We start from the raw sequence: 25501 nt of genomic DNA, 5'->3' as shown, positions 1-25501 counted from the left end.
GATCTTAATAATAAATCGAGACGATTTCACCAATAAAAAATAACTTTAAAACATTTTATATCTAAATGATATATACAAATATAAGAATTCTTAAACATCAACAGGTGAATCATCTTTTAATTTTTATATGTCATATAAATTGTATGTGTTTAGCTTAAGATTTTTCAATTGTGACTAGGCAATAAATGTTTACAAAACACATACGAAACCGAGTGACGACTCAGCCAGTCAACTCGGTTGGTCTCGTAAAAGCAAAAGTAAAACCCACGTTATTCATCTCTGAGTTGACTACTTTCACAAATGAAGCTGTATTTTCTCATCATTAATTGCGATCAGCTAATCTGCACGACTTATGGAGTATTAATTCCACATGGCGAAAATTCAACGGAGATTCAACAATTTGATGTTCTCGAGAGGTAGTAAAAGTCTTGGTCAACTATTCTAGATCACCATCATAATCACCCTCCGATTATATTGAACTGATCCAATGGTCCATAATAGATTCACCGGCTAGAAACGGTTCACGGTAAAGCAAAAGCTGGTCAACCATTTCTGACTTTAAAAAAGACAGGTTGTTCATGTTATGTCCACCATTGGTCAGCTTTATGGTTATTCTTAATAAATTTAAATTGTCAATATATCGGGAAGGCTTTTCTTCATTCCGTGATATAAACAAGCAAACTGGTTATCAAAATTTCGTTGGTGGTGGTGGGTATATTCAACAATGTATTGGGAATTGGAAGGCGAGGCAAGGCATTTTGTGTCTATCTAAACGAGTCAAAAACCCACAGAGACGGATCCGGGTCTTCACAATTTGGCTCACTTTCTATTTTATACAATTCAATAGATGAGATTAATTTGCCAAGTGGACGATGAAAAGTAAGCCACAACGAGCTTACAAAGGACGATGATGTTTTGGCCGCCGAAAAAACTCAAAAATAGAAAACAGAAATAATGTCATTCCGTCAAGTTTTTTGAAGAGAAAATTAACAAAAAAAGAAACACATTAAAACTTGTAGAACATTAAACCAAATTTATTGGTTAGACTTATTTGCTGGCCATATGGCATTAGCTTATTAGTTAATAATGTTAGTAGCATTGTTAGTTTTATAGACGAAGTCACACGGGATTACTTCCATTAAGGTATAACACTAGTAATTGTGTAAGGCACAATGAGTGTATTTGATATAGCCTCTACGTCAATTGTAAAAGGGGTGTCAAAAGCATCTAAGGTTGGCAACGGGGCGGGGTTAGGGCGGGGGATGGGGGATTGCATACAAATTCCCCCCGCCCTGCTTCCCCCGCCGGGGCACCCGCGGGATTAATAAAAATTTATTATAGTTAAATTTTAGCAAATAATCAAGTACCAAAATATCACCAAATTATTATTCATTGTAATTTCACAATTGAAACTTATAAAAACAATCAAACAAAAGTTATTTGAATACAATCCAATATGATGAAATAAAATGCAACTAAAGTAGTCAAGTTTTCACTTTTGGCACAAATACAATCACTAATTCATTATTGTGTTTGTGCTGTTTTTTGAGAAAAAAATGCTATTGTATTAAGTGTAATTAGAGATTTAGTATAAATATATTAGTAAATTTAGTATAACCAATTAATAATTTGGATTAGTACACATATATAATTATTAGTATAATTGATAATATCAATTATATTACATATGCTAATATACATTATATAATTCATATAACTAATAATATCATTATCATAAGTTTATAATTAATTGAATTATATATTATATATATAATTATATACATATATATTTTTTATATATTTATTTTTTAAAGCGGGGGAAAATTTTTTCCCCCTGCCCCCACCCCATTAGAAGCATTTGTTAGAGTGTGTAAAAGAAAAGCCACGCAGTCGCGCCGCGTGAATTGTTGAGAAAAATTTCTCTTTTCCTCTCTTTCGTTGTTCTTGAATATTTTTCAGTGGGTTTATAATTTGTTATTAATTTGGGTCCATCAGAGTGGTACCAGAGCTACGATAGATTGAAGTATGTAATTATATAATTATTTTTTAAAGCGGGGGGAAATTTTTTCCCTCTGCCCCCGCCCCATTAGCACCCCGCGGGACGGGTGGCCGTGCCCATTAGCCCCCTGCGGGCGGGTGGCCGCGCATTGCCATCCTTAGAAGCATTTGTTAGGGTGTGTAAAAGAAAAGCCACGCAGTCGTGCCGCGTGAATAGTTGAGAAAAATTTCTCTTTGCCTCTCTTTCGTTGTTTTTGAATATTTTTCTGTGGGTTTATAATTTGTTATTAATTTGGGTCCATCATAGTGGTACCAGAGCTACGGTAGATTGAAGTATGGCAAACCCTAACCCCAATATTATTTGTTCTGTCCAAAAAATCAAAACAAAAGCAAAGTTTAATTTTTGGTAGAAACAAATGGTAACCCATCTCAAGGCATGTAAATTACATCAATATATTGAATCTGCACTTGTCCAAGATGCTAGGGAGGATGATAAGGCAAAAGACAGCTTGGCTTTATCACAAATTCATCAGGCAAGTGATACGTCAGTTTTTGAAAAAATTGCTACGGCTGATATGGCAAAGGAGGCTTGGGATATATTGGAGAAAACATACAAAGGGATTGACAGGGTCCAACAAAATAATTTAATGATGTTGAAGAGGAAATTTGAACTTGTGACAATGGAGAAGTCCGAATCTATTGAGTCATATTTTTTTCGTTTCTCAGTTATTAAAAACGAGATAAAACTCAATCAGTATAATCTTCCTGACAGATCATTTGTTGAGAAAGTTCTCAATACCCTACCCATGAAATTTGATCATGTGGTAGCTGTAATTCAGGAAACGAAAGATTTGGAGGATTTGAATATTGAAGATTTGCATGGATCATTAATTCTGCCTGAACAAAGAATTAATGAAAAATTGGAGGATACCCCGGAGAAGGATACAGTAGAGAAGGCGTTGCAGGTGCAGTTGAATTTGAGGGGCAATAATGATGTCAGGGAGCATGGCGAATTCAGTCAGAGGAGCGGAAGTGGTTACAATAACAGAGGTGGTCATGGCAATAATAATAGAGGTCGAGAAAGTACATCAAATTCTGGACGCAATAGAGGTAATAATTTCAATTTTAGAGGTGGTCCTGGTAGAGGCAGAGGTTGTAATTTTGGCAGAGGAAATAATTTTAATCAGAATAATTTTAGACAGAGAGTTCAATGTTATAATTGTGAAAAATTAGGTCATAGACAATTTGAATGTAGATTTGGAGAAAATGTAGACAGAAATTTTCAGGCTAATGTTGTTGACAATCAGGTACAGGATAATAATAAAAAATCTGATACTTTATTATTAGCCTGTATTGCTGTTGATGTGGTTGATAAAAATAAATGGTATTTGGATACGGATTGTAGTAACCATATGTCTGGCAAGAAGGAATTATTTGTTGAACTTGATGAAACTATTCGTGGTGAAGTTAAATTTGAAAATAACACTGTTTTACCAGTGATTGGTAAGAAAAAAATTCCTATTAGCCTGAAAAATGGATCTACTAATTTTATTTCTGATGTTTTCTATGTTCCTGGGTTGCATCAAAATTTGTTGAGTATGAGCCAGTTGTCTGAGAAAAAATATGATATTTGTATCAGGAATGGTATTGTACTATTTTTGATAAAACTAGTGGAATGATTGCCAGTGTACCAATGATTTCAAATCGCTTATTTCCACTAAATTTGAGTAGTGCCAATTTTCTTGTTTGAGTACAGTGATAGATGACAGTAATTGGTTGTGGCATATGCGATTTGGTCATTTGAATTTTGACAGTTTGAAATTTTTGACAAATAAAAGAATGGTTGGTGGATTGCCTAATATTAGAAATCCTGGTAGAGTCTGTGATATATGCGTTTTGGGAAAACAACATAGGGATACTTTTCATACTAGTAAATCATGGAGGGCCAGAAGATCATTAGAAATTATTCATTCAAATTTATGCATTGTGGAGGTTCCTTCTAATGGTGGTTGTAGGTATTTTATTATCTTTATTGATGATTTTAGTAGAAAAGCCTAGGTATATTTTTTGAAACAAAAATCTGATACCTTGACACTTTTAAAATTTTTAAAACTTTTGTTGAGAGGCAGAGTGGGCATTAGATTAAAATTTTGAGAACAGATAGGGATCAGGAATATTTGGTGTGTGATGATTTTTTTGAGAAAAATGGGATACAACATTAGTTGATTACCAGGTACACTCCCCAACAAAATGGAGTGGCAGAGAGGAAGAATATGACAGTTATGGATATGGTGAGGTGTATATTGAGGTGAAAAATATGCCAAAAACCTTTTTGGGCAGAGGCAATTTCTTGTGCAATTTATCTGTTAAACAGGTGTCCTACCAGAAGTGTTCCCCGAAAAACTCCTAAAGAAGTTTGGAGTGGTAGAAAACCATTTTTTGATCATCTCAGAGTTTTTGGATGTATTGCCTATTCCCACATTCCTGATCAATTAAGAAAAAAACTTGATGATGAGGGGGAGAAGTGTGACGATCCCACTTCTCCTTAGAGCGAACCCTAGGGTTTCGGCGGGCCGCCTGCCTAACTCTCGCTAGGGCTCACTACAAGCCAAATTTATAATTTAGAACTACTCAACTAAGAAGATACTAATATAAAGAAGAAGTCGCTTCTTTCAAAAGTCCTTCAATTCTACACCATAATATTTCAAAAATTACATCAAGCATCCCCAAAATACATCTACCAAAAGGTCAGTTAAATCATTTACATCCATAACTAGTTCAAAATATAATCAAAGCCAGCGTCTTCAAACAAATCTCTCCACTTCAAGATCCTGTTAAGGAAATCAAACTTAATGGGGTGAACTAACGCTCAGTGAAACCAAGAAAAACAGGCAAGCAAACAAGTACAATTAGCATTAAGAATATATAAATCAAGAAGGGCAGCCATAATATTTTACGTAAAATTCACTAGAGAAAATAAAAGCATAATCACTAAAGGATATAGGAGCTCTCAGGAGCTAAATCCACAATTCATGCTACACCGATACGTTTTGAACCACGATTTCCAAATATTGACACTCCGTCAACCAAACAAATAACAAGTCTGTAGAACCCCATTTTTCACCAATTTCTGTCCACCGTTACACCCCCTGCCGGGCCCGCATGTCAAACAAGATATGGTATTACTCGAGTATATCCAAACAAGTCAAGTACACAAGCACAAAGTTCACCAAACTCCTCAACCAAACCCTTGCTAGCTTGAGTTGAATGGCTAGCCATTGGGTTTTGAGGCCCTCAAGATCAAGTATAAGTCGATGAGATTGCTCTCAAATCGACGCCAAGTCAAGCACAAGCACAAGTATATTTGTCAAGTACGAGCAAGTAAATTATCAAATCAAACAAGAGAGGATGAGTGAGATAAAGTATACACTCGCCTCAACAAGTTTAATTAGCACAATCAACAAGTATCATCAAGAAGTAATCTAAGTAGTGTACGTGCAATAAGACATGCACTTGACACTCACCAAAATCAAAAGCAAACGAGCAAGCAAGCCGTTTACTGTTCCACGCTGAAATTCCTTTCGAAATTCTCTTGAACACCTGAAACAATATCAACCAACCATCACTAAATGCAAACCACCTTAGGCCAATCCCCCCCTTAAACCATGACTCACGTACACCCTAAGTTACTTAGCACACAAGGAGAAAAATTCATTTGCCTAATCAACTAAGACAATAAATCAAGAGAGGTTTAAATCCTTTGAAAATCAAGATTCAAAATGAAGATTTAAAGTCACAAGAGACCTTGTATCCATACATGAAATCAAACTTAAAACGGCCTAACCATCTCAAAGGAAAGTTGGAAGTTCTTAAAAGAACATTTTGTTTTAAACCAGAAATGTAGCTCTGCGAGGCACTACTTGAAAAATCAAATCTTGAGTTTTGTAAGTCCAAAAATTGAAAACCTTATACCGTTGGAAACCAGATTCAAAGGAATACAATTGTCTTGAAGACATTTTTGTAAGATTCAATCCACAAGTAGATCAAATTTTGGCCTCAAGTTACAGCTCCACCAAGTTTAAGAGCACATCAGGTTTTGAATTGCAGTCAACTTTGAAAAATCATAAATATTCATAGGAGTTGAGAAAATTTCTGAAATTTGAACGATAGAAAGTACTCTGAATCTAGTTTCAAACGCACAAGCAGAACTTAATTTAAATTTTTTTATACCAAGATATCAATATTTTTCTAAGACGGGTTAGTCACACCTGCGAGAATTTTTTAGAAAATAGGGCAGTGTGTATCTCTCTCTCTTGGCTTCTTAAGTCCAAATTTTTACTCAACCTACTCACACATCCATAGCTTAATATCTAACAAAGGTTATTGAGTTAGATTTCACCCAAAAAATTCGAAAATCAAGGCTGAAAACTAGCTAGTCAGGTCGGCCATCGCATAGAGAAAATTTCTGGAATCTTGTCCTTCAACCAATCACATTCAAAATTCATCCAATGCATGAGATTTCCACAATAAACACAAACCAACATATATCAAGTCCTTTAGCATTAAAATCTACCATAGATTCCATAACAAAATATGAAAGATCCTCAAGTCATCTAGCCTAAATTTTTAGGGTTCCAAATACCCTTTCATAGCAACCGACATCTACTACCAAATCTTGCATGAAATTAAAGATCAAGTAGAGTGGAGCTAGTTACCTCTTCCAAGTTTCTTCAACCCTAGTTAAGTCCAAGCTTTGCACCACCAAATCTACCAAGAACCACCACAAGACAAGGCCTTTCTTCAAGTTTGAACAACTTCCAAAGGTGTGAAGATTTTTGGGGGGAATTTTGGAGGAAGATTTGTAGTTGAAGAAGGAGTTTTTCTTCCCCTCTTTTGAAGCTTCAAGGGCCAGCCAAAGAGAGAGAAAATGAGAGAAGATGAAGGTTTGGTTGGTGATTGGAAATGAAGTGAAAGTTGGCCTTTTTGTTGTTTAGAAAGGCAACTAGGAATAGTGGCAAAATAGCGTCCTGTACTCACTAGTTCCCTCTTGTTTCTTACTCATATATACTAATCTCCCAAGATGGTTTTTCTTACACCACTAATACTCACCCTTACTAGTCCGAGATTAATTCTTCAAATCCCCAATTAATCACTCAGGTGCGACTTTTTGAAAAATTTTGACACGTAAGCGATAAAATATGATTTAAGTAAAGTTCATACTAAAGTGATAAAATTAAATGACATGTCAATGCAAATAATTTTTAAAATAGGTGAAATTAAGAATAAAAGTGCGAGTCCTCACAAGAAGTGTGTATTTATTGGTTATAGTAAAGTATCTCGAGCTTACAAGTTGTATAATCCTGTGACAAAAAGGGTGATAGTGAGTAGAGATGTGACTTTTGACAAAAGAGGTGTTTGGGATTGGTCTACTGGAGATCTTAAGATAGCATAGGTGACTCTAAATTATCAGCAAGAGGAGAATAATTATGATAGTCAGCCATCATCAGTTGCTCAGGGTCCACAAACTGGATTAACTAGATGTCCCCAATGTCAACGACAGATGCCAGCTCGTCTTCAAGATTATGTTATTACACAAGATGATATTCCTTCTGACGAAGTTATTGTTAATTTTGCTTTGTTTGCAGATTGTGACCCAGTTGTGTATGAGGATGCAGCCAGTGATATTTGTTGGGTGAAAGCAATAGAGGAAGAAATTGATGCAATAGAGAAGAATGACACCTGGGAACTTACATCTCTTCCAATTGGTAAAAAAGCCATTGGAGTGAAGTGGGTGTACAAGATAAAATTTAAACCCAGTGGAGAAGTTGATAGATATAAGGCGAGACTAGTGGTGAAGAGATACAAGCAGAAACTCGGGATTGACTATTTTGAAGTGTTTGCACTAGTTACCAGACTTGACACAGTCCGTATGATAATTTCTCTAGCTGCTCAAAATAACTGGAGAATTTATCAAATGGATGTCAAGTCAACCTTCCTAAATGGAGTTCTTAATGAAGAAGTGTATGTGGAGCAGCCAGCAGGATTTGTTAGAAGAGGTCAGGAAAATAAGGTGTATAGATTGAAGAGAGCCTTATATGGATTGAAACAAGCCCCGAGAGCGTGGTATACAAGAGTTGATTCCTATTTTCTGACTCATGGTTTTCAAAGGTGTCCATATGAGCACACTTTATATATTAAATCTTCTGCTCATGGTGATATTCTTATTGTGTGCTTGTACGTAGATGATTTAATTTTTACAGGAAATAATTCAGAGATGGTTGCAGAGTTCAGAGAGGCTATGATTAAGCAGTTTGATATGACAGATATGGGACTCATGTTATATTTTTTGGGAATTGAAGTTTTTCAGTCTGACAATGGGATTTTTATATCTCAAAAGAAATATGCAGGTGACATTCTAAAGAAATTCAAGATGGATGCAACAAAACCAATTTTGACACCAGTTGAAGAAAAATTGAGGTTAACCATGGAAGGCGGTGGTGGATATGTAAATCCCACATACTTTAAAAGTTTGGTAGGGAGTTTGAGATATTTGACGTCTACAAAACCAGATAGCAATTTTGCTGTTGGTCTTATTAGCAGGTTCATGGAAAATCCACGTTAGCCACACTTACAGGCAGCCAAGAGGATTTTGAGGTATATTGGAGGTACTCGTAGTGATGGCATTTTTTATTCAAAAAATGATCCAGTTGAATTGTGTGGCTATACAGATAGTGATTGGGCAGGTGATAAGTAGAAAGGAAGAGTACTTCAGGTTATGCATTTTTTATTGGTTCTGGCGTGGTTTTTTGGAGTTCGAAGAAACACCAGGTGATTGCATTGTTTACAGCGGAGGCGGAATATATTACAGCTCCTAACAGTGCTACTCAGGCTTTGTGGTTACATCGCATACTTGGTGTTCTACAACACAAGCAGGTTGATCCTACAAAGATTTATTGTGATAGTAAGTCAGCAATTGAATTGTCTAAAAATATAGTGCTTCATGGGCGTAGCAAGCATATTGACATCAAATATCACTTCATATGTGAGTTGGTTCGAAAGAGGGAGATTGAAGTTAATTATTGCAGAACTGAAGAGCAGGTGGCCGACATTTTCACCAAGGCATTGAAGACGGAGCCTTTTGTCAAGTTGAAGAAGATGTTGGGTATGTCCAAATTAGAGGAGCTTGGTTTAATGGAGGCTATGTAGAACATTAAACCAAATTTATTGGTTAGACTTATTTGCTGGCCATATGGCATTAGTTTATTAGTTAATAATGTTAGTAGCATTGTTAGTTTTATAGACGAAGTCACACAGGATTACTTCCATTAAGGTATAGCACTAGTAATTGTGCAAGTGCGTAAGGTACACGGAGTGTATTAGATGTAACCTCTGCGTCAATTGTAAAAGGGGTGTCAGAAGCATCTATTAGGATGTGTAAAAGAAAGCCACGCAGCCGCGCCTCGTGAATAGTTGAGAAAATTTTCTCTTTGCCTCTCTTTCGTTGTTCTTGAATATTTTTCTGGGGTTTATAATTTGTTATTAATTTGAGTCCATCAAAACTTGGCCCTGTTTAGCAAAATGAATTTTTACCTAATTTTTCTCTTATAAATTTTTTTAATAACTTTAGTTACAATAATCTCAAAAAACTTCTCAAAATTTTTAAAATACACACTTCAAAATTCTAAAAAACACATAAAAAAATTTTCCTTCTTCCTTCCCCACCTCAACCTATCACCACCTCCGTACCGGAAGAGGCAGAGGTTTTTTTTTTTTTTTTCTCTTCTTCCTCTCCCTCTCCTTCTTTCTCCTCCCCTCCCCATCTCTCCTCCCTTCCCCGCCACCCTCCCCGGTCCCTCTCCCCTAGTTGTGTGACCAAATCGCGAGTCTAGCACCGGTGATCAGCGAGTAGTGAGGTAAGGGAGAAGAAGAAGGGAGGAAAGAAAAAGAAAAAGAAAGAAAGAAAAAGAAAAGAAAAAAAGTTTTAAATCTTAAAATTTTTTTCTATAACTTCTACAGTAAATTACAGTAAATTTTTAAACAAACACCAAAAAAACTTATTTGCCAAATGGGGTCAAGAATTCAATCGCTGTTATGAAACAACTAAAAGTGTGGATGTCTTTTTGAATTCCCAAGAGGATTAATTCATGTTTTATGGCTACATTATATATAGAAGTTACAATCCATAAATCTATTCATGTAGTGGAGAAAACGTTTCATAGGTTTCTTCATATTCTTGTAGTAGTGGGTGTTTAATAGGATTAATGTACATTTACTCTTGTAGTACCTATATATAGAGGTACATTGACACCCTTTGTGGAAGACTTTTGTATTGGTTGGAATATAAGAATATCATTCTCTCATTCTCTACTTCTTTCTCTAATATCTCTATTCATTCTATAGTAGTTTATTAGTTTTACAACACGTTATCAGCATGAAACCTCTACTTTTTGAGCAAAAGATGAAAACGGAGGCTCTACCTTGAACAAAGGTGAAGCACAAGATTTTGTCGAAATTCTGCCCATATTTCTTCAAGAAAATTCTGAGGTAAATTTCTAATTCAAAACTTATTTCAATTTCTTATGGCTAATCTTACAAAATAAGAGTTCGTACCTCTTGATATTTCTGAAAAAAATTATTTATCATGGGTATTAGATGTTGAAATTCATCTTGAGGCAATGGGTCTTGGTAATACTGTTGTGGAAAAAAATGAATCCAAAAACCAAGACCGTGCCAAAGCTATGATTTTCCTTCGTCATCATTTAGATGAAGATTAAAAATAGAGTATCTTACTGTTAAAAATCCTCTTATTCTTTGGCGAGATATGAAAGAAAGATTCGACCACCTGAAGTTGGTCGTTCTTCCAAAAACCCGATATGATTGGCTTCACTTACGACTGCAAGATTTGAAATCTGTCAACGAATATAATTCAGCCATATTCAGAATCACTTCTCAATTATCATTATGTGGCGAAAAAGTCACTGATGAAGATATGTTAGAGAAAACATTTTCTACTTTTCATGTCTCTAACATGCTCCTGCAGCAGCAATATCGAGAGAAGGGATTTAAAAAATATTCTGAACTTATTGCATGTCTTCTCTTGGCTGAACAAAACAATGAATTATTGTTGAGAAATCATGAGTCCCGACCAACTGGTGCAAGTCCATTCCCTGAATCGAATGCGACTCAATTTCAAAATTCTGATCGAGGTCGTGGACGTGGCCATAGAGGTGGTCGTGGAGGAGGCCGTGGACGTGATCGTAGTAAATTTGTGCCCCGTGAAAATTTTAACCGTGACAAACAACAAAATGTTTCCCAAAAGAGGAAAAATAACTACGATCAGAAAAATGGAGAAAAGAAAGTTTATGAAGAAAAATGCTACCGATGTGGTATGGAAGGTCATTGTTCCCGTACCTGTCGTACGGTTGAGCATCTTGTTGACCTCTATCAAGCATCATTGAAAAAGAAAGACAAAGGTGTTGAGACAAATTTCATTGATCAAAAGAATGATTATGATGATGGTGATGATGCTGATATGACACACCTCGATGTTGCTGATTTTTTTGAGCATCCTAAAGATGTCAACAAATACTCGATGATTATTTAGATATTTTTATGATGCTTTATATCTTTCATGTAATTTCCTTTCCATTGAATATTTATTTTTGCATCTTTATTAATATTTATTTTTGTTTGAAATTTTCTTCCTGAAGAAGAAATGGATGTCAAATATTTGGGATTAAATAATAGTGATGATGATATTTGTCTCATTGATAGTGCTACTACGCACACCATATTGAAAAATAAAAAATATTTTTCTTATTTGAAAATGGGAGAGACAAACGTTAATACCATTAGTGGTAGTACAAAATTGATTGAAGGCTCCGGAAGAGCCACTATATTTCTTCCTGAAGGGACTAAAATTATTGTAAATAATGCACTATTCTCTCCCAAGTTTCGAAGAAACTTATTGAGTTTTAAAGATATCCGCGAAAATGGATATCATATCGAGACAATGACTGAGACAAATAGTGAATTTTTATTAATTACAAGTATCATTTCTGGAAAAAAATGCGTAGTAGAAAAATTACCTTCTTTTTCTTCTGGGTTATATTATGCACAAATTAGTGCAATTGAAATTCATCACCTAGTAGACCAGAAGTCTACTCTTCCTAATGATTTTATGGTTTGGCATGATCGTCTCGGACATCCCGGATCTATAATGAGACGAATAATTGAGAATTCACATGGCCACTCATTAAAAATCAAAAAGTATTAGAAGCCAATGAATTCTCTTGTGTTGCTTGTTCTCAAGGGAAATTAATTATTAGACCATCACAAGTTAAAGTTGGGACTGAATCCCCTGCATTTCTAGAACGAATTCATGGTGATATATGTGGGCCTGTAGATCCACCATGTGGACCATTTCGATATTTTATAGTGCTAATTGATACATCAACTAGATGGTCACATGTATGTTTATTATCTACTCGTAACTTGGCGTTTGCGAGATTGCTTGTTCAAATAATTAAATTGCGAGCACAATTTCCAAATTATCCAATAAAGAAAATTCATCTAGATAATGCTGGTGAATATTCGTCACATGCTTTTGACGATTATTGTATGTCCATTGGAATAACAGTTGAACATCCTGTAGCTTATGTTCACACACAAAATGGTCTAGTCGAATCACTTATTAAACGGCTACAATTAATTGCTAGACCATTGTTAATGAGGTCTAAACTTCCTTCATCTGCTTGGGGACATGCCATTTTACATGCAGCAACACTTGTGAGAATTAGGCCGACAAGTTATCATACTTATTCTCCCCTACAATTAACTTTTGGTTATGAGCCCAATATTTCTCATTTACGAATATTTGGTTGTGCGGTATATGTCCCAATTGCACCGCCCCAACGTAGTAAATTGGGTCCCCAAAGAAGATTGGGGATATATGTCGGATATGAATCACCTTCAATCATTAAGTATATGGAACCATTAACAGGTGATTTATTTACTGCGAGATTTGCAGATTGCCATTTTGATGAATCACATTTTTCGACATTAGGGGGAGATAAAAATCAACCTAAAAAGGAAATTACTTGGAAAAAATCGTTGAATTTCCTTGATTCTCGTACTAAAGAATGTGAACTAGAAGTTCAAAGGATTATACATTTGCAAAAAATTACAAATCAATTACCGGATGCATTTAATGACTCTAGAAGAGTTACTAAATCACATATTCCTGCTGAAAATACTCCGATTAAAATTGATGTCCCTGAAGGACAAATTACAAGTGCTAATGAGTCTAAAGCACGCTTGAAGCGTGGGAGATCTCTTGGTTCCAAAGATAAAAATTCTCGAAAGACAAGAGGAGTAGATGAATCAACAATTAGTGACAAAATTCAATCTCCTGAAGAGGTCGCTCCTAAAGAGCCAATTCTTGAAGAGAATGAAATTATAGAAAATTCAATAAATTTTGTCACTTTAAGAAAAAGTTAGAACCGAAAAGAAATAATTATTGATTGTATTTTCGCATATAATGTAGCACTTGATATTATGACAGAGGATGAGGATCATGAGTCTAGATCGGTTGATGAATGTCGAGGTAGAAATGATTGGCCAAAATGGAAAGATGCGATCCAATCTGAATTGGACTCACTGACCAAAAGAAAAGTTTTTGGACTTGTAGTCCAAACATCTGAAGGTGTAAAGCCAGTAGGATATAAATGGGTATTTGTGAGAAAAAGAAATGAGAAAAATGAAATTGTGAGGTATAAAGCAAGACTTGTAGCCCAAGGATTTTCACAGAGGCCTGGATTTGATTATAATGAAACGTATTCACCTGTAGTGGATGCTATCACATTTAGATATCTTGTGAGTTTTGCAGTACATGAAAAATTAGATATGCGTCTAATGGATGTCGTTACTGCATATTTATATGGAAATCTTGAAAATAATATTTATATGAGAATCTCCGAAGGATTCAATATACCTGAAGCATGCAAATCAAATCCTAAAAATATTTATTCTATTAAATTACAAAGGTCTCTGTATGGGCTCAAACAATCTGGACGTATGTGGTATAACCGCCTCAATGAATGTCTGACCAAAGAAGGTTATACCAATGATCCAATATGTGTGACGCCCCCACTTCTCCCAAGGGCGAACCCTAGGGTGTCTGCGGGACACCTGCCTAACTCTCGTCAGGACTCGGTACAAATTCAATTGAAACTTAAGAATAACCAATCAGTACTAAAAGTCAAAAATATAAAGGAAGGTCAATTCCTTAATAATCGATTAAATCTTACATCATAAGTTACCAAAACATCTTACAATCCCAAAATATACAGCTTCCAAAAGTTGACTAAATAAATACATTCAAAATTCTAATAAAAGGCCATCAAGTCGACCTCTCCATCATTCCTTCTATTTCAGCTCCTGTTAAAGAAAGTAAGTCTAACGGGGTAAGTGGATGCTCGTGAGGCCAAGAAAACATGCAAGACAATTATTTCAACAATAATAGCACTTACACACTAGTGAAACTATAACATTCAAGGAATTTCACAATTTTTAATAAACACCCTTGAGTAGGATGCAGAAGCTCTCCGGAGCTAATGATTTCTTATTTTGCTCAAGTTCAATTTTTAATACCCTTTCGGGACGACACCCCGTTCCTCGGGTAGGTAATTGAGTTCGTAGCTTTTCACGTATTCCATGTATGTTTCTGAGACGACTCGAGAGGTACCTCCCACCCAAATCGGTGTGGTACTTACTATCATTCAGTTTATAGTTTTGGGACGATTCGAGAGGTACCTCCCACCCAGATCGGTGTGGTACTTGCTATCGTCCAGAGGTCGATGAGACATCGCTCCAATTGACTTAGAATGCTTTAGAATTCTGAGACGATTCGAGAGGTACCTCTCACCCGGATCTGTGTGGTACTTACTATCGTTCAAAGGTCTAGGGCACTGAGACGACTCGAGAGGTACCTCCCACCAAATCGGTGTGGTACTTGCTATCGTTCAGTTAATAGGTCCAGGATGACTCGAGAGGTACCTCCCACCCGGATCGGTGTGGTACTTACTATCGTCCAGAGGTCGATGAGACATCGCTCCAATCGACTTATGCAGCCATAGCATATATTCGCAAAATTAGCCAACGAGTTTGGGTGTCCCCCGAATACGAATACGAATACGAATACGAATACGAATATAAGTCGATGAGCAATGCTCAAATCGACGATTCCAAATAGGAATCACATATACGAATCACATCCACATTACTACGTACAAGTCGGATATGAATTCACATAGTAAAATTCAAATATAATTTCATTTGAAAGAGGACGAGTGTGGTAAAGTACACACTCGTCTCACAAGATTCAAATTCATATAACGGATAAGAAACAGTTAACGACTTAGTAACAAATTCATGCACTTGACACTCACCAAATAAACAAAGAAGAAATATCACTTGACGTTCAGGCGTCCACCGTGGAATCCTCTTGAAGGTTTTCGTACAAGCCTGAGCAATTAATAGTGAACAATTACTTATAAACCCCAATTATCAAGGAAGATTGCACGCTTGTACAATCTTAGAAGATCTCGGTAAAATGAGCCTAAATTACTCGCGAATTAAGGCTCAAAAGGGGGTTTTAAAGTACAAGAGAAATCGAGTTTTCATTTTTGAAATCAAGTATAAAACGTTCAAGTAATATCGAAGGAATAAGGAGGATTCGAAAAACTCCATTTCCTTAAGATTCGGAAATTTCAGTTTTGATACGAGATTTTTGAAAAATCGTATCTCACTCTTTACAAGTCCAAAATTGAAAAACTTGGTACCCGTTCGAAATCTCTTAGAAAGTACTAAAAGTTCTTAGAAGACATTTTTCCATGATTCCAAATGGAAGGTATCCAAAAATTAGCTCAAAGTTGCTGTTCTGGGGCATTGAAGACAGGTTTAGGTTGGTTTTTGGCCAAATTTGAAAATTCGGCAAAATTCACTTGATTGGAACTAGCCTTTGAAATTTGGAACTCTATTAGAGTTGCAATCCAAGTTTACAACAAAATAAGCGGAACAAGAAACGGAGTTTTGAGCACTAAGATATGGCAATTCAAAGTTACCAAAATTCCCTTGTGAAACAAGGGTTTTCCAAACTCGAGTCATGAACTTTGATAATTTAGTCGAGCAGCGAAATGGACTCGGATTTGTACCAAATTTGGAAATATAATACTCCTATATAAAGGGTATCCCGTTATCAAATTTCATGGAAAAATACCTTCGGGAAGGTAGTCAACCAAACAACCAAAGTTTCGAAAAATCCTAAGGCAAAACTGCCTTGAGCTTCTTGTTTTCCATTTCCAAACATTTGGCCAAGGAAAATCCTTCAAACATGGTTCATTTGTATAGGAAAAGCCTAGAGAACATTCATGGTACATTTCGTAAGTGTTTTAACTCCAAGAACTCAATTGGCAAGTCCACACCAAGTCTAGCATCAATTCTGCCCAAAATTTAGAGTTTTCAAGAACAGGGCAGGTTTCGTATTTTGATCACAAATCACTCAATTCAACTCGGAATTGAGCATGGTTGGTGGAGTTGGCAAATAAATTCATAAAAATATAATTTCACAGAAGAAATTATTTTGAAATTCAACACACAACTAGCTCAAAATCGAGCCTCAAGTTGCAGCTTCTGAACTTCGTTCCAGGAAAACGGAGAAACAGGACAGTCATCTTTAAATGGTTGGTACGGGATACTCGAGTGGAATTAATGGGTGAATTTTATACCGTTGGAAAGCTAAGAATGTCTAGTTCCAAATGCCACTGACGGCACTTGATTTTGACGTCGGAGCACAGAGTTATGGATGAAACAAGAAATCTGTCTGAGCATTACGGCGAAATTTTCCAGGTTTGCTAGCTTTGCGAGATTAATCCATTTGACCAACCAAACCTCAATATTTTTTGATGAAACTTTATACACCATCTATACAATATATAAACATCATGTACAAGCCATTAAAACCTCAAAATTCCGCAAAAATAGGCACGATCATAACAGGGGCAGAATTGGAATCTTTACATCCATGCACTCCTTGAAGTTTATACTAGCTATGCACCATTAATCTACCAATTTGAGCACTAAACCAACATTAGATTCATCATCAAGCATCACATCAGCCATCAATCCAAGAGTGGGAGTTCATAGAGCCCACATTCAAAAATTTCCAACAATAACAAGCCACCCACATGAATATCTAAGCTCATAAGTGTAAATCAACTTCCATAGGCCAAGAATTTGAGGGTTGATCGTCACTTACTTGTGTTGGTGAACAAGGGCAGAATTTTGGCCCTCTCTTAGCTCAAGAAAACCGTGGAAAGCTCCCCCTTTTTGTAGCTTAAGATGATCTCCAAATATTAAGCTAAGTGTGTGTGAAATTTGGAAGGAATTGGAGAAGATTTGTGCAAGATTTAGAGATGAAAAATGAAGAACTCTTTGGGTTATTTTTACAGCTGATGGCCGGCCACTTTGTGAGGAAGAGAGTGTGTTTTGATCCAATTTGGCTTCCTAAGGAAGCTTCATTTGTGTGGCTAGAATTGGTGTAAAAGTCAACTCTTCAATAGTGCGCGTACGCGCGCGTTGTGTGCTCAATTCCTCTCAGGTTTGTTTCACTTGTGCACTAAACCTCTAATGCACTTATATTCATACTATTATTATTCACTCTTAATGGTCAAAAAATAAAGGCCTTAAGTCCCTTAATTGATCGCGCGCGTAAAAACGCGTACTTCCAATTTTGCGCGATAACGCTTAATTTTCAAGAAATTCTTATAACGATTGTATTACTAACTAATACTTGAGCACTTAAACATAAAAATACCTAATTTGAGACTAATGTACAAGTCTCCAATTTTTCAAACTTATTGTATCCTCGAATCAATTATTTACTCCAATTGCGTATTCACTATTTTCACTTAACGGGTTTCGAGAAATTAATTTTTGAAAGGAGCCACTCTAAAAATATAAGTAAGTCATAGATCAATGTAATTAGATCTCAAGAGACTAGAAAATAATATTCGGGGCAAACAAGCAATTAAATATTTTAATAAACTCGTAACAAGAGTTTAAAAATAAATAATTTTTGCGAGTCCTCATGACTTTTTCTTAATTTACTATTGATCATTCTTACTTTTCTAAAATTAATACACTCTCAATTCAAATATAGTCTCGAAAAACGTGTACTCGTTGTTCCGAACTAAATGAGTTTTCGAAAAGAAATTTTCTAACAAAACGCTTTAAAAACATAAGAGAGGCATTTTTCCATATAAATAAATTTTAAATAGTCGAATTAATTAATTAATTAAGCCAGTAAAATAAAATAAAATAAAATAAGGAAATTTTCGAGTCCTCACAATATGTCCATGTGTTTTTATCAAGAAAAATGGATCAAATTTTGTGATAATTGCTGTATATGTTGATGATCTAAATTTGATTGGAACTCCTGAAGAGATTCAAAATAGTGTTGAATATTTGAAGAAAGAATTTGAGATCAAAGATTTTGAAAAGACAAAATTCTGCCTTGGTTTACAAATTGAGCATTTGAAAGGTGGAATTTTTGTTCACCAAATTGCTTATACCCGGAAGGTATTAAAGCGATTTTATATGGATAAAACACATACATTAAGTACCCCAATGATCGTCAGATCATTAGATCCTAATAAGGATCCTTTTAGACCACGAGAGGAAAATGAAGAGATACTTGGTCCTGAAGTACCATATCTCAGTGCAATTGGTGCACTAATGTATCTTGCTAATTGTACAAGACCTGATATATCATTTGCAGTGAATTTATTAGCAAGATTTAGTTCCTCACCCACAAGACGACATTGGAATGGTATTAAACATATTTTTCGCTATCCCCAAGGAACAATTGATTTTGGTTTATTTTATTCAAATAAATCCAAATCTGAATTGGTTGGTTATGCTGATGCTGGGTATTTATCTGACCCGCATAAAGCAAGATCTCAGACTGACTATCTATTTACATATGGAGGTACAGCCATTTCTTGGCGATTTACAAAACAATCATTAGCCGCCACTTCATCGAATCATGCTAAAATAATAGCAATTCATGAAGCCAGTCGAGAATGTGTTTGGTTAAAATCAATGACCCACTATATTCGAAAGAGTTGTGGGTTATCCTCCGAAAAAGAAAAACCTCCAACTATATTATATGAAGATAATGCAGCTTGTATAGCCCAATTGAAAGGAGGATATATTAAAAGAGATAGGACAAAGCATATTTCACCAAAATTCTTTTTTACTCATGATTTGCAAAAGAATGTTGAAATTGATGTGCAACAATTCCGATCAGATAATAATTTGATGGATTTATTTACCAAGGCATTGCCAACTGCAACATTTGAGAAATTGGTGAAGAGTATTGGAATGCGACGATTAAAAGATTTCAAATGATGTTTGCATCAGAGGGAGAAATTAATACACAAGAATAGTGTACTCTTTTTCCTTCACTAGGATTTTTGTCCCGATGGGTTTTTCTCTAGTAAGGTTTTAACGAGGCATATTCTTTGTGTAATGGACATCCAAGGGGGAGTGTTATGAAACAACTAAAAGTGTGGATGTCTCTTTGTATTCCCAAGAGGATTAATTCATGTTTTATGGCTACATTATGTATAGAAGTTACAATCCATAAATCTATTCATGTAATAGAGAAACCGTTTCATAGGTTTCTTCATATTCTTGTAGTAGTGGGTGTTTAATAGGATTAATGTACCTTTACTCTTGTAGTACCTATATATAGAGGTACATTGACATCCTTTGTGGAAGACTTTTGTATTGGTTGGAATATAAGAATATCATTCTCTCTTTCTCTATTTCTTTCTCTAATATCTCTATTCATACTATAGTAGTTTATTAGTTTTACAACAATCGCACCATTTTCTGGAATAACTTCTTCCGAGAGAAGGAAAAGAAGAAAGAAGAGAAATTTTGTAGCAAAGCTAAGTTTCAACCAGGCTTAGATTACTTGCTTTGTTTGAATTTGTCAACAAAAAATATTTCTTTCCCACAAAAAGTATGCTTTCAACATAGAGAAAGTTGAAGTTTGTTCCACTTTGACAGGTTTATGATTATTTAGGTCCCATTTGGGGTTCCAGTACTTTTGATAAAAAAGCACTTTTAAGTGTTAAAAGTATTTTTAAAGTATTTGATAAATATCATCTCACAAAATTAGGGGTACAACTTTTGGTGTTAAAAGTACTTTTAGCAAAAGTTTAAATTTGGTGCTTTAAAAGTAATTTTTATGATTTAAAAAATAAAAAATCAAATTTAATCATTTATTCTCTATTATGAACCAAATAACCAAATAAAGAGATAAACACTTTTAAAATTTTCAAATAATATATTATCCAATACAATAACTATTTGTTGAATTATGTCTCCAAACAATATATTTAAAAGCGCTTAAACAGTTAATAAGTATTTTTATTAAAAACTCTATTAGAAAATATTTTTCAATAAACTATCGCAACCCCAAATGAACCCTTGGTATGTTGAGAGATGGCTAATAGTTTAGTTACACAAAATTCTCTTTTACATAAGAACTCTGATTTGGTTTCTAGGATTTTGTAAGAATTAGGCTATGACACATAAAGTGATTTAGGATTGTAAATATTGATGAGATATTCCAGGATCTATAATGCGACTTGACTTGGTGGATTAGCATTCTTATGGTTGGTTAGTTGTTTCAAATAGTAGATTTGGAATCTGCATTAGGCAATTGATAGCTTTGATAGTTTCAGAAAATGTAGAATAATTGAAATCAGAGTATATGAAACACGCATGATCTCGCTGCTCTTTTGTTTCTATTGATTTTTTGGTTTTGGTAATGTGCTATTCCACTTATGAAGCCAATCTTAGTTTGTGGCTTGCTTTGGTAGCCACTATTGCTGATGATTCTGCACTTTGACATAATTAGTATGGAATGTTACATATTTCAAGTTGCTTGCTTTTGATGGTCAAAGTTTGACAGTGAAGCAATTTGAAGTTGTGCTATTTATGATGAGTAAATACTAAAATATGATGCTCTTTCAATGAATTTTATAGCATGGTATTTCTCTTTTTTACATGAGTACAATAGATTTGTTAAGACGGCATTGTAGGTAGGATTATTTGTGGAATTCGTTAGTGCCTCTCAAAGTGTTTTTTTTTTGTTTGGCGCTTTCTTAGATGATGGATCTCTCTGGACTCTATCCTACAACATAGGGGTTGCATGTGGCATCTCGCTGCCCTTGTTACAAGGGGACGGTGGAGGATGTTGATCATCTATTTGTAGTTGGCCCTGTTGCATGGGAAGTGTGGAGACACTTTGCTTGGATGTTTGGGATCCTGGAGTTCCATGTAACTAGTATTCCTGGAATGCTTTCGGCATGGACTTTTTCAGGTCCGAAAGTCAATAGTTGTCACATACGCTTCATTATTCCTCTTTTGATTCTTTGGTGCCTCTGGAAGGGGAGAAATTAGGCACGTTTCTTGGATAAAATGGGTGCTGCTAGGATCTTTATCAAGTCGACATTTGTAAATGATAGTGATTGTGCTTTGGCTAGGTTTGTTGCTTCTGTTCCTTCTCGCTCAATGTTTTCTGAATTTGGGCGCTAGTATTGTGGATGGTCTAGCTTCAAGCGGTGGTGTGTTACGTGATCATGAAGGGAGGCTGATTTTTGCATATTATAAAGAGTTTGGGGAAGTGAATGTGTTAACTGCAGAGGCGTTATCTTTGTTGGCCGGTCTTCAACTGTGTGCAGACAGGGGCTATCGCTTTTTTCATGCAGAAATTGATTCTTCAACCTTGATTCATCTGCGTCATGGAGATGGGTCTGTAAAGTGGTCCTTGTTTAATACACTGAGACATTTAAGGCAGATAATTGGCGAGTTACAGGTTGATCTTTCTCATGTATTTAGGGAAGCGAATTTAGTAGCTGATGCTTTAGCTTCTTTGAGATTGGGAAGGGATGTGCTTTTTGGTTCTTTGAGGGATCTCCCGCGAAGTGTTCGTGCTGCTTTTGGAATGGATCTCAGGGCATTTCTACACATTAGGGCTTGTATAGAACGTAGTGAGTCTTTTCCTTCCTCCGACATTGTGGTGTTGTAAGACTTTTGGCCTTCATGCGCTCTATGTATTTTATTTTTGAGGTAATAAAACATTGATTTGGGAAAAAAAAAGACGGCATTGTAGGTCGCCAAATTTTTTTGATCTCAAATTGAAAGTAATTAATTTTCTTAGTTTGTACAATGCATTCACTTTTATAATATTTAAGTTTTTGGTTTTTAGTTACTGCTGTTGCTGTGGTACTCTAGTTGTACTTGAGTCCAATCTCTGGACTATGTGGTATGTTGATCTGATTGTTAGGGATGTTGTGTGTTGCTTGCTTCTTGTGATATTAAATTGATAGTGACTCTCTTTTGCATCAATGATTTTCTTGGGTTGATTCTATTGAAAAATAGTCCAAACAATGCTAATAAAATCGCAGATGTAATTTGAGGAAGCCTGAGTCGTGCTTAATAGTACTGTCCTAAGAAACTATTTTAGGAAATTGAAATGTTTCCTCAGAATTAAACAAACCTTCTTTTTGTAAACAAGAAGGAATAGAACCAGCAAATATTGTACCAGCAAAGAGGAGAAATAAGAGTGGAGAGAAGGAGGAGAAGAGGGCAAACTTCCAGGAAAATTCAACTAGAGCTGTGAGTGTGAGCGTGCTTTCCAAATAAGGAGCACTTGGTATTTATAGGTGTCAAAAAAGAGTTACGTTGGAGAATTTTGTAACAAAATAAAATTTGCACTGATTTTGTGATTGTGAACATTGGAGTGCTAACTTTATGCAATGATTCTATTAAGAGATAAGAGATAAAATCTTATCTTGTGGTGAAGAGATAAGAGATAAAATCTGTTTAACAAAAAGAAATGTTGTTGCTGATTTTGTGTAACAAATAAAAACTTATCTTCTTGAATTGTAAAAGTAAAAAAATAAATTTTACTTTTTGCAAGATATAAGAGCAGTAAAACTAACTTAGGCCATGTTTAACCCATGCACATGGGGAGTGCAAATCCGTCAGTTTGTAGTGAATTGGCCCAATTTACCTTCCCTCTCATGTGCACAAGCATGCACTAGTTACCAATCTAACACAAATTTAATAAGAAACTAAGCATTATAAAATGATGAGAAGTCTCTTTAGTTTTTCAATGTAAGATAAAATCTTTTGAAATACTCCTTTATTTACTACAATCTTTTTCAATCTCTTCGACCTTGGTTCCGTAGGAGCAAAGCAAGTCAGAAAGATTGAGAAATAGAAGCATTTGATTTAATTTGTTCTCAATAGCCATGAGATGATCTTCCAAACCATCCAATGTAAAGACAGTTTTCAGTGAATTTCAATTAGGAATTCATTGGGCCTTTTAGGATCAGCCTCTTCAATTGTGATTTTTTTCATTGAGGATATCATATAAAAATGCTACAGAACTTTCAAGATGGAAGTTGTCCTATAGATGTTGTATTTCCTATTTCAAAAGATTTTAGACAAAAGAGAATAAGAAAACAATATGTTGGATTTATTTGGGTGAAATGTAATTAATTTGGTGTATTTTAAACTATGAACCAAACTTAGATTGACAAAACATGACATACAGAATTATTGGTAAAATATCAATTTTTATGAACCAATAACTTTTGATGTATGATAGGGATTTAATTAATCATATTGCAACCCACAATTTGTTGCTCAACGGGATTTTGAGCTTTTAGATCGTGTGCCTACTTGATTATTCATGAGGGCTCTAAAGATTTGGCCAAAGAATCTTATAGGAGTGGCCTCACTCTATTCTCATATAGGTGAATTCATCAAGTGTATATTGCTTTAATACACCTCCCTAAAGGGATATGAATTCATTAAGAGTTTTAAATTCAATCTCACAATTACTAGCAATCAAAGAACTTATCTTTGGAGGGACTTATATTTGAAGTGCTATATAGTCAATATTGATTTGTTATTAGCCATGAACCAATTTCTTTTTTTTTTTTTACCCATGAACCTATTCATAGGATCACCAATCAAATAAGTTGGGTTACTGTCTCTATTGACAACTTATTGACGTCAGTCCCATTTTCCTTGTAATTTGAAGAATTAATTTCCTTCCTACAGATTTAGTCAGAGGATTGGCCAAGTTTAACTCTGACTTCACAAAATCAATGGAAATAATTCCATCTCTAAGTAGCTATTTTACGATATCATGTTTCAATCTCATGTGTCGACTTTTACAATTATAAGATTTATTTTTTGCAATAACAATTGCCGCTTGACAATCACAGTGTATGGACATAGGAGGCAACTAATCCTTAGTTGGAGGAATATTAGTCAAGAAATTTCTAAACCAATCAGCATCAGAACCAGTCAACTCCAGAGTTATAAATTTTGATTCCTAGTTGACCTAGCAATAATTGTCTGCCTGGCTGACTTCCATACTACTGCACCACCATCAAGGGTGAACATATAACCACTAGTGAATTTTGTCTTATTTGAATTAGAAATCCAATTAACATCACTGTACCTTTTTAATACAATGGAAAATCCACAATACAAGATACCATAATTCATGGTATCTCTCAAATATTTCATTAGTCTGACTAATACAAACCAATACTCACGATTGAGATTGTGAGTATAGCTACTCAATCTACATACAACATAAGCTATATCAGACCTTGTAAAATTCATAAATGTATTAAACTCCCAATAATCTGAGCATATTTCGATTGAGTAATTGGGTCACTATTATTATTTTTTAATTAAGTGTTACCATCATAAGGAATACTGTGACGCCCCCGCTTCTCCCAAGAGCGAACCCTAGGGTATCGGCGGGACGCCTGCCTAGCTCGCGCCAGGACTCAAAATTTCAAAACAATAAAACTAGATAAACCCACAAGCGTACAATTCACAATAGATCTAACGCCAAAAGAGTTCTATTTACATCTTCAAAAGTATCGAGTCAAACCACTCTAAGTGGGGGCGTCACAAATACTTATAGGTGTCACATCATAGTTTTTAAATTTCCTAAGAAGTCTCTTTGTATAATATTGTTATGACAATATTATACCATCATCTCTCTTTATAATTTTAACACCCAATATCATTTTAGTTTCACCCAAATCTTTTATATCAAAATTAGAAGATAGAAAATATTTAATACTATTAACAATATATATTTATACCAAATATAAGTATATCATCCACAGATAGGCTAATTATTACATATTTATCATTTACAACTTTAGTATATACATGTTTATCTACTTCTATAGACAAGAATATGTTTTTTATCATTACTCGATCAAATTTCTCATGCCACTGTTTAGGAGTTTGTTTTAGACCATAAAAAGATTTAATTAATTTACATATTCTTGTCTAGATACAACACATCCCTCATGTTGAAACATAT

At 35.0% G+C, this 25501-nt stretch overlaps 2 protein-coding genes across 2 annotated transcripts; both read left to right on the top strand.

The window, feature by feature from the left end:
- Positions 1-2414: 2414 nt before the first annotated feature.
- Positions 2415-9204, top strand: LOC140012719 (uncharacterized). Its single transcript, XM_072061007.1, has 4 exons — positions 2415-3647; positions 7469-8503; positions 8599-8652; positions 8818-9204. The coding sequence occupies exons 1-4, from the start codon at positions 2415-2417 to the stop codon at positions 9202-9204; spliced, it is 2709 nt and encodes a 902-aa protein (XP_071917108.1).
- A 1615-nt stretch (positions 9205-10819) lies between these two features.
- Positions 10820-11602, top strand: LOC140012718 (uncharacterized). The gene has a single exon (XM_072061006.1). It carries the CDS (start codon positions 10820-10822, stop codon positions 11600-11602), a length of 783 nt encoding a protein of 260 aa, XP_071917107.1.
- Positions 11603-25501: the final 13899 nt, after the last annotated feature.

Source organism: Coffea arabica, chromosome 8e, assembly GCF_036785885.1.
Source record: "Coffea arabica cultivar ET-39 chromosome 8e, Coffea Arabica ET-39 HiFi, whole genome shotgun sequence".
NCBI lineage: Eukaryota > Viridiplantae > Streptophyta > Magnoliopsida > Gentianales > Rubiaceae > Coffea > Coffea arabica.
Note: the sequence above shows the minus strand (reverse complement) of the source record. Positions and strands in the feature narration are given on the sequence as shown.